This window comes from Panicum hallii, chromosome 2 (genome assembly GCF_002211085.1).
Source record: "Panicum hallii strain FIL2 chromosome 2, PHallii_v3.1, whole genome shotgun sequence".
NCBI classification, from domain to species: domain Eukaryota; kingdom Viridiplantae; phylum Streptophyta; class Magnoliopsida; order Poales; family Poaceae; genus Panicum; species Panicum hallii.
In genome coordinates, this window is record NC_038043.1 from 3,892,308 (window position 1) to 3,903,023 (window position 10,716).

General features: G+C 44.5%; 1 protein-coding gene across 1 annotated transcript; it reads right to left on the bottom strand.

Annotated features, from left to right (window-relative positions):
* Positions 1-2,384: 2,384 nt before the first annotated feature.
* Positions 2,385-5,403, bottom strand: LOC112882149. The gene is made up of 8 exons (XM_025947138.1): positions 5,148-5,403; positions 4,650-4,749; positions 3,946-4,180; positions 3,535-3,864; positions 3,389-3,462; positions 3,027-3,296; positions 2,837-2,952; positions 2,385-2,756 (listed from the first exon to the last, which is right to left on the bottom strand). The coding sequence occupies exons 1-8, from the start codon at positions 5,401-5,403 to the stop codon at positions 2,584-2,586; spliced, it is 1,554 nt and encodes a 517-aa protein (XP_025802923.1). The 3' UTR covers positions 2,385-2,583.
* Between the last annotated feature and the right edge of the window lie 5,313 nt (positions 5,404-10,716).

Consider the following 10,716-nt stretch of genomic DNA (forward strand, 5'->3'; position numbering starts at 1 on the left):
CCTGCATTGCAAATCAGGCAACGGGTCCGTATCAGCACAGTGCATCTCGTCAACCGCGATGAGACGCACCATCCCAACTCAAGAGCCAGCAGTCCGGATTCCCCAGCCGTGACGAACCAGATACTGCTGCGTGTTGCGCCCGTAGGAGGCCGCTCGATCCGGGAGGTGCCGCTCGAGCGAGCGGGCAGCGGCGCGGTGCGGTCAGACAGAGAGGGAGGGGCCGGCGCAGTGAGGTGCGATCAGGGTCAGGGTAGGGAAGAGGAAGCGTCAACCGGCCAGGAGAGCCGCAGCGGAGGCGGCGATAGGGTTTCAGCGGAGGACGGCGGCGGGGGTAATGGAGGGATGGGCGGTGCTGGAGCTGGGAGAGCAGTGGTGCCGGGATGGGATCATGGGAGTCCGCCCGGATGGAGCAAAGCGCCCCGAGTGAGGGCGAGGAGTGAGGAACTGAGGAGACGTTGATCTCGGTAGAAAACCCCCGGGTGCCTGAAGTTGTCGCCCCATAGATTTTTTTGGGAAACTATTGGATGGTCACGTGGAAGGACTACACTAGAACTATTACGTGGTTTGCTACTGTTCATATGCTCATGACCATCCAAGGTCCAAGCATCATGTGCGGTAGACTCTATTTTTCACTTTACTCCATCCCATACTGACACACTCCTATATGCAAAGATAAATACAAATAATAATATCAAAAGCAATGCGGTTTCAAAATATAAAAATATCATAAATTCAAAGCAAGCATCTAAGTTAAAATCCGACTAGATCACTGTTTAACTCTCAACGATACCCTAAAATAAGACCACACTTGCATATATTTAGATGGCAACTTCTTCGTGGTAGAAAATGCTTTGTCTTGATTCTAATCTGCTTACGATTTTTCAAAAACATGCTTATGTGTTTATAACTAAAAGGTTGCTTATTATAAGTTGGTTGGGAACTGAGTTCGATAGAAGATAATAACTCCGTGATGGGAAGAGAGCACTAATGATATGAAGGTATGATAAGATGGCCGGATATATAGTTAAGTGGAACAAGTCAATATATTTTATGTCAAAGATGTACGTAATTTTGTTGAATACTCTTAGGTATTGTATTTGGTTTATTATTGTCTTTTTTAGTTGGTATAGACAATTTTTGTGTCTATTTAAAATATGGCTTCAAAATATAGACAGATCAGTCTTGTTGTGTTGATAAAATTATAAGAATTACAATGGTGCAAGGGATCCTAAATCGATATATAATTTAGAAAATATAAGCAATTGAAGATGATTCGATCTCTTTTTTCACACGTTCAAACTTTGTTTTACATGGATGCAGGCAACTCTTTTTATAGATAAAAGTAGAAAAGATATATGTTCATGATAATAATACTTTCTAAATTTAGGTGTGCCGTAAAAGAATGTTAAAATACATCCGGCCGTACATTAGCTGGAGTTTTTTGCTTTTTTTAACCGGCTAGCCTATAGTTGATATTTTCACTTCTTTTTCCACCTCACAAGATTCGTATTGTTGCATACTCCTCTATTTTTTAAGGAAAAAAATAGAACAGTAGGAATTTAGAAAAGAACCAGATAAAAAAAATTGATCCGTCATTGAAAACTATTATGGGTGGAGCAATGAGGTGGTAAAGGTGCGCCATCGGCCACGATCAAGTGGAAGGGCCAAAGCGAGGATAAGGATAGCTCGAGTGTTCTTCCGAATAGAATTGTAGTACAAAAATATCGAACCATGCACACTGTTAGTGATCAAGTTAAATTGGGTGCATTTGGAAGGTGTTTTAACAAACCAAGTAAAATGTTGAATATTTCAAACTGTTTTATTAGAATTCCTAGCTTGCTACGTTAATTCATAAAATAACAAATCACGGACAAATAGTTTTAATGATTCCATAATGCCGAGTGTTTTCACAAACTTCGAGTGTATCTTTCCAGAGGGTTTTCAGGATTCCACCATACTGAATATTTTGCCAATCGTTCTGTACTTCCAGTTGTGGATCCCTATCCTCTGCGGTAATGCAGATGCAAACAGTAAAAGAGTAGCTAGTTTTAATTTGATGCATCAAGTATTCCACTGTTAGCTTTCATGAGCAAGAGATTCGTGTGATCAAGTTAACGAGTCACACACTTATGATGGACACACAACCATTCGATCTTCACTTTAAGGGAGAGATCAAGGGGTAAGAAAATTCACATTTTTTTTAGTGTGGCAACTACTAAATTAACTTGATCACTCCAACAGACACAACCACTTTTACCGTTCAAAAAAAAGACACAACTACTTTTAGTGTGGCAACCATCACACCAAACCTACTAGACATGGAAATAAAAGTTCCTTTTTTATATAAATTACAGGAGCCACATGAATAAATATGAAAAATCAACTGCAAACATAAAATTGGCTCTTTGCATCAGCTTCAAACAGAATTGAATTTACATTATTTTGGTACACCAGACAGAACCAAACAGCACAGGAAGGAGATTAACAAGAAGCTAAGCTACAACTAAACAGACGGATACAGCACTATACAAAGCTACTAACATGCAACCAGAGGAAGAAACAACCTGAAACATCAGCAGAAGTTCAAGAAAGGTCCGATGTCTCTGCTTCAATCCAGAACCCAGCATCGGTGGGGATAGTCTCCAAGTTGTCAGGAACCGCCCTTGCTGCATCCAAGACTTGACGGACATATCTTGCATGCTCTTTCTTCCTATATTCCAATTCCTTGTTCAGATGCTCAATTTGATTTTCTAGATCTAGAAAAATGGAAATGTAGCGTAAGATTTAACTCATGGCAAAATATTTGAAAGGTGAACAGAGAAAGTTTGATCTTTACATGTCTTGTCTGACTCAAACATGTCACAGTAATATTTGAGTGTAGCAAGCTCATCACTTTTCTCTGAAATATCTGACATCAGATCCTGGTTGTCTGCTTTTTCATTTTCTAGTTCTCTGAAATTGACAAGAGTAACAAGTAAATTATTGTTCTTAAAAAATCTAGCTGAAGAAGTTTTAAGAGAACAAACTCATTAAGTCTGGAATTCTCTGCCTCCAAGGATTGGCTTCGGCTTTCAAGACCCAGGACTATTTGGGACTCTCTTTGGAGCCTCTCTTCAAGAATTCTTATTCTCTCAACAGCAGCTTCTCGTTCATTTTCCAATTCTCTTTGGAGCCTCTCTTTAAGGATTCTAGTCCTCTCAGCAGCTGCTGCTCTTTCATCTTCCAATTCTCGTTGGTGCCTCTCTTCGAGAATTCTCGTCTTCTCAAGAGAAGCTGCTCTTTCATTTTCCAATTGCCTACAGGTGCAATCAAGTAACAAATATACACGATTACACATTGTTGTTCATAGGGGCAAAAGGTTGTTAAAGAAATTTTTCAGGAAGCTCACTCTATTAATTTGGAGTTCTCTGCCTTAAATTGGTTTATGTAGGCATCATACCTCCCCATGATCCTTGCATTACTCTGGTATACATGTTAGAAAATTCTAACCAATAGCATTGCTTTCAATCAAACTCGTGTGAGAAATGTGTTTACCTCATTCAACAATGTGAGAATATCTCCCCTGAAGCTTTCATCATCCTGGACAGTCATCCTAGAATGGGATGAGCTGCCAGCCACTACCGAAGTATTGGTCATCTGTACAGTCAGTTCTTGTTGCTGGTACTCAGTATCAGAGGTCGCTGGAGGCCCAAAAGTCTCTGGGTCCTGCCTGGGGGCTAACTGATCGAGGGCAACTACCTCCTCTAGGACAGGTGGTGGTTGCCACACAATCAAGGCTCCAGTCTCCGCAGAAAGACTGCATGCTGAGTAAAAGTCCCGACACCTAATTCGTGACAAAACATCTCTTCCAACAGGAGCAAGATTCTGATAAGAAAAAAAAAGCAATTTAAGGACTATAAAAACCTACCTACCTATGAAAATTATGGAGAAAACGAAAAACCTTACCAATGTGGAAGACTCATGAACTGATTCCTGAGCTACCAAAGCCTCATCAATCACCTCAACCTCCACCTTCTGTAAGTGTGGCAGCAGTACAGTGCTTCCTTCTACAGCTATATCCACCACTAAAGAAAGGTTCGATTCAGCCGGTACCTTTTCCTTCCTCTTCTTGACAGTGGCAACCTTGCGCCTCTTAGAAGGAAATATCACTGACCTGATGTGTTGCAGGCTATGATCAGGTCTATCAATTATTCAAAGCAACATGTAAGATTTCCCTTTTACCAGAAAAAAGGTTGCATTATGGGAATTCCAAGCTGCATCTAGTTGATAATATAATAGAAATGGACAGGGTAGAGCATTTTCTGTTGCTGCAAAGTGCAAACCGAGGACAGCAAAGTATTGACACCGGTATATCATGATCCATAATGATTTGCATCGCAAACCATAAGTCCATAACTATCTATTTTACACACAGGAACCTTAGACGCATCACGCATCTGAAGGTCCAAAGTAGCTTGCAATTTCTTTTAGAGAAATAGGAGGAATACTATGAGTTCACTGAAAAAGAAGAAAGGGAGAAGATGCAGAAAGAAATTGGTAGAAAAAAAAAAGAGTTTTAAGCCAACCCATAAAATGCTAGCTTGCAACGAATCCACCTTGTTAATAAAAAATGCAGACTAAGAGCAACTAGGGAGAGAAACAGACAAGACCTGAGCTTCTCCAATGGAGCACGGCCTAAATGGATGCCGCACGTGGGGCAGCACTTTATATTTTCCTTGGCCAACTTGTCATATATGCATTTCCTGCAAACTGAACTAAACACGCTATTATCGATGACTGAAGAAATTGAAGTTCAAGACGTTTACGGATTGCTAGCAGCAATTTCAAGTTTTTTCTTGACAGCACTACCCACTGGCACTGAGCAGCTTGGTCTAGGCGACAAAGCACAGAGAGCACTCGTGCTCAGCTAACTGCGACCGGTGCGCTCATCCCGCAGACACATGCGCACATGTCCCATGCAAAAAACCGATTACAAAGTCGAAATCGAACGGAATCCAATCGATGACAGACGGATTGGAACTGGGAAGGCCATTCCCATACCCCGGCGCCGGCAGCCAGGGACGCTCACATCAGCAAACAGGGTGGGGAACTCCGCTCAAAAAAGGAGTAGCATTTCGAGGATCCCACCAGCAGGCGGGGGAGCTTACAGGCGTCGAGGCACTCGGAGAAGGCGGTGGCGTCGCGGATGAGGCCGCCGCAGATCCCGCAGGTGACGCACGGCTCGACGACCGAGCGGCGCACCAGCGCCTCCGTGGCCGCGCCCGCGCGGCCGCCGCCTCGGGCCCGCCGCGCGGAGGTGCGGCGAGGCGGCGGGCCGGGCGGCAGGAGGGCGGTGCTGCCGGGGCGCGGGCGCGGGCCGGCCGTCGTCGCCGCAGCCGAGGCTCGCCGGGCTCCCTGTATCATCGCTGATGTGGGGAGATGGGTTCGGGGGGCCGAGACTACAGTTGTGGGTACAAGGGGGGTTTATTGACTAAGGCCTCCGTAGCAAACCAAAATTAGAAGAATTTTAAGGCCTCGTTTCGACGACTCCAATCTTGGCCCAATATAATTTTGGGTGGGCCGATAATTTGAATTTAACTATATCAAAACAGTAGTCTAGGTTGGTTTTCTTTCGGATTGATCAACCTAGGAAGAATGGTTTTATATTTGAAAAAAAGTAGGCACCTAAATTTGTCGAGATTTATCTCAACGAGGATTTGAACGAGCTAGATGATTCATACATATACCTGGTACGGCGATGTGCCCACCGCTTTGCAAAGCTCTGAATGACTTCGTGGATCTCTAGGATGTGTGGTGTGTGTATAGTTTGTAGGTCTAGCGTGAACATAGGGTGTGCGAGCAATTGTACCATAAAAAATAATTTGAGGTAGGCTCATTTTCCTCTATTTTAGAACAGAAAAATGTATCTCTACAACTTATAAAGATCTTACCGTTCTGTCTGAATTTTGGCAAAAGAATTATTCTAGCATGTATCTTTTTTCCATGAATCATATGTTTTCCATGCATTCCATCCGGTCCCTCATCCTCGTAATTTTCCTGTATTTGCTTCTAAGATCTTACTACTCCCTTCTATCATAAATACTCTAGGCCTTTTATTTTACCTGTTTAACCTTTTCAAAATTTGACCCAATAAACTTCACATTATTTATTTTAGAAATTGACTTAATAACTTTTACAAATCTAGTTTAGAAACGTAGCGATTTAAACTTGATTGAAGGGTCGCCAATACGGTGATGGTATGGCTCTTAGGCTCAGAGAAATCAGCAAAACGGAATGCTCTACTGCTTCTGAGTTTCAGAGGAATCGGACTACTTGTTCCTGGCCGTGCTGCTCGCCCAGAGGTTGAGCGGACGCGTGGCTCACATGACTGGTGGCTCATGGTTCGGGGCGGCGCGACACGGCGCCGGTGCTTTAGCTCCACGGAGTCCTAGGGCCTTGGGCCGCTTGGCACCATGGTGGTGAACCTCTTTTAAAAAAAATGAGCTAAAAAAATTAAATTCGAAAAAGGGTGCCGTTCGGAAGATTTATGAAAATGGGTACTTCCCGCCTGTTGATCAGGCGGGAGGCGTGGGGCCGGGGACCTTCGGCTCATCCAATGGACGGAGGTTCCAAAACTTTTTCTAGACCCCTCCCGAGGACCTCTTCATGAATAAAAAATTTCTTATTCGCGAAGAGCCTCCTGAAGCATCCCGCCCGCCCGTTGGGTGGGAGGTTCCCTCCTTATTTTTGTTTTTTTATTTTAGTTTATTATTATTGGTTTTTTTATTTTGGTTTTTTATTTTGGTTTTTGATGGTTATGGTTTTTTTATGGTTTTTGGTTTTTGATGGTTTTTGATAGTTTTGATGGAATTTAGTTCAATTTTAGGAAGAAGATTACGGTATCTAAAGCTCGTATGAAGATGGTTAAGTGATAACATTTTGCAATGTAGAATCCAAATATTACGACATCAAGCCATTAAAAATAAAATAGTATGATAACAAACAAGTTTAAATATACAAATGCCAAGTCAATGCGGCAAATATTACAAATACACATAATGGTCTGTTAAAATTACAAATACACATCCAGGTCTGATACAAACTCAACGCGGCAAATATTACACATGAGCAAACAACGCTCAAATAAAATTACAACTAAACGATGCCTGATGTCGTAGCAACACTCGATCGTCGACGTCTCCCACTCCTTGATGCAACCGGAGGTCTTCCATCTGTAGCATCACCTGTAGGGCCAGCTTCAGCAGAACTGGGCCCAGCATCATTGTTTGGACAACGTTTATACGTGTGTCCACTCTGATTACATGCACTGCAGCGCTGTATCTTCGGACGGAGCTCTGACTCATCCATGTCATTACGAATACGCCGTGTCTGACGGCGCCCTCTCTTAACCCGAGCTGTTCTCGGGTCTGGAATATATATCACAGGATTCGCTGTCTCAGTGAACGATCCAACCATACGGAATCCATAGATATCATACTGTCAGGTGCTGGTAATTGTCTCCTTTCTGAAGTAATAGGAAACATATATATCGACAAGATGTCGAATATCCGCACAAGCAGCCATTACATAAGAACAAGGTATGTGCAGCAACTTTGGCCTCATGCATGAGCAACAACAAGTTCCATCAAACTTGAGGATGCACTCCTTTACAGGAGTTTGACGTCTCATGCCACATCGTGCTCTGTCTTTGGGAGCTACCTCAAACTTGAGCTCCTGTGTACCACATTGTCGTACATGGTGTAGCTGGGCGCTAGCTGTCTTCTTGGTCATATATTCTATCATCATTTTTCCAAAATATCTGTCAGGATCTTGCATATATGTCTGATTTCTAGTGAACCAATCTCTAAAGTAATTGGTACACCCGTGGACGATGAATTCCACAATTGCAACCATTGGAAGCCCACGAACACCTCGCAGCACTCAATTGTAAACCTCGGCGAAGTTGGTGGTCATTATGCCGTACCTTGCACCATCGGAATCATAAAGCAACGCCCACTCCTCTTTCGGTTCATTCTCAATCCATTCAGAAAAGGTTTTTACCGCTAACCCAGACCTTCTGCGAGTACGTGCAGTATCTGCTGGCAAAGGACACAAAGCCTCTGCTTCGTCCTGTGCAGTTCTGATTTTTGCTACGTCCTCGCTTCTTTTCTTCTCGGTCAGTTCATCAAGTTCCTGTGAGAAAGGTCCCATCGATGCACAGGAGAGGCCGGCAGTGTTGGAATGCGTTAATGCATGGACCCAAGCTGAAAAAGGCCCGCTGCAATATGAAGGGCGGACCTTCTCCTCTGTCTAGATTTTTTAGGTTATAATAGTTTCCATGATTTCTCTGACAAAGGACGGCCAGCAATCGAGAAAGATTATCATATACAGCCTCGAACGTCCCAAACCTCATCTCCAACACCTTCTGTTTTGCACTCCATGCCTTGCTGTACGAGATGGTATACTTGTACTTCTTCTGAATATGCCTGATAATAAACTTTGGTTCAAATGACATGTTCTCTACTATCATCCCGTACATCTCATTTGCGATTGTAAGATTGCGATGGGTCTTCTGCACGCCCGGCAAATGACAAGTGTGCTGAGTGACAATTGAGCATTCCCAATAATCTTTCCATTTGCCTTTATAGGCATGCACCCGCCACGGACAGCCCTCCTTCACACATACCACATCGTACTTACGAGATTTGCACTCGACTATTTTAAACTCTCGCATAAGAGAGAAACCAACACTTAACAGCTTTCTTCACCTCATCAATTGAGTGGTATCTCGCACCCTGGACAACTTCATTCTCCTTGTAATCCGAAGGCACGCTGGATCCCTCATCTACGACAACATGACTGAAGTCGCTGCTTACCAATTCTTCAGGCACATCCTCGTTATCATCAGACGAATCGGCATTCATTGCTTCATCCAATTCACGTTCTTCGTCTTGCAACTGTTCAACAATAAAGGGTATGTTCTCCCCCTCATCAGCCACGTATTGAGGTGCTGCAGTGCCACCTGTCTTAATGTTTGGCTTTTCAACTTCTTCATCAATATTTTTATCCCCCGGAGCAGCTTCAATATTTATCAAAGGGTTCTGGTGCACACTGACAAGGAGTACCAGTGGCCATTGCCAATGACTTGCATTTTGCAGATAAGTTAACCAGTTCTCATTGCTTGCAAGTGGCGTCAGCTCCCAGATCAAAGCGTGAGTGGTACGATTTATGACGCACTGAACACACAGTGTGTGTCTCCTGATTAATCCTTAATCCCCTCATTAACCAGTTGCATAGTGATTCAAATGTCCTCTCGTGCGGTCTGATAATTCCTCTGACCGCACAGTTGAATTCACTTAAATCTACCCCATTCGGCCCATAAATCACATTTTCTTCTCCGTAATATATACTGAAAATACCCTTCTCGGAAGACATATCTGTCAATCATTAATAAACTAGTTATTCTACATATTAATACACAACGATCCTAAGTTTCAGCGATTCCCAGATTATATTTTCCAGATTCTAAACTATTCAGAATATAAATTATACTAAAAATAATTAAAAATACTAAAAACTATTCAAAACATAACTACCCTAAGAAATATTTCCTAGATTATAATTATTTTCAAGTAATCATACGACTAGAATGAGAATATACCTCCAAATCGATGTGTGAACAGAGCTTCGCCGCTTCCTCTTCTCTCTTCCTCTCCTCCCTTTCTTTTTTTCCTGGTTTTTGCTGAATAAAATGGAAATTTAGGGGCAGGTGGGGGCTTATATAGCGGGGGGACCTCCCGCCCGCCCAACGGGCGGGATGCCCCTCGGCACTACCTCCCGCCCGTTGGATGGGCGGGACGCCCCCGTAGCCGCATCAGGGACCTCTTCGCGAATAAGAAAAATTTCTTATTCGCGAAGAGGCCCTCGGGTATAAGTTTTGGAACCTCCCGCCCGCTGGTTGGGCGGGAGGTCCCCGGCCCCACGCCCCCCGCCCGATCAACGGGCGGGACGTACCCATTTTCCCAAATTTTCCGAACCGGCACCCCTTTTTTGAATTTTATTTTTTTAAAACTCTTTTTTTAAAATAAGTCGGCTGCGGCCGCCGTTCTGGCGGGGGTCCGACCGAAAGAAAGCCAACATCCGAGACCGATCTGCTCCGCGGCGCAGGCGACATGCCAGCCTCGATGGAGATGCCGAGCGGGCGTGTGCCCCGGGTGTCCAGAGCGCGCTCCCCGCTCGCCGCCGCCGTCCGTCGCGCCCGGCGTCGTCGGAGATGACGGCTTCGTGTACATGTGCCGCGCTTCCACCGGAGGTCTTCCTTGGCGGCGTGTACGGTGCACGAGTGCCTGCTTCCCCCCACGGCGCCTCCGCGCCTACTCGCCGCAGACACCCGGCGCGCGCGTGTCGCCGTTGCCATATCCATCCTGTTTTCCTCTGAGGTAACAGCCGCCTCTTTGGGGGGTCTCACCGACGCGGCGACGCCGAGCTGATGGTGACCGCGGCCTCCGCCATGGCGGTCGTCTAGAGCATGGCGCGAGCTCAGCTTCGGCACTCTGCTAGTGCTCGAGCTCGACTGATGACACGATCAGGAACGGGGGCTGCGAGTGCCGAGAGAAATTAAACGACGCACCCTAATGTTCAGAGAATGTGCAACTTTTTCAAAAAAAAAAAGCAAAAACAACATCTTATGAAGTTATCTCAATGGCCATTCAGCTAATGTCGCCTAACTAAATGTCG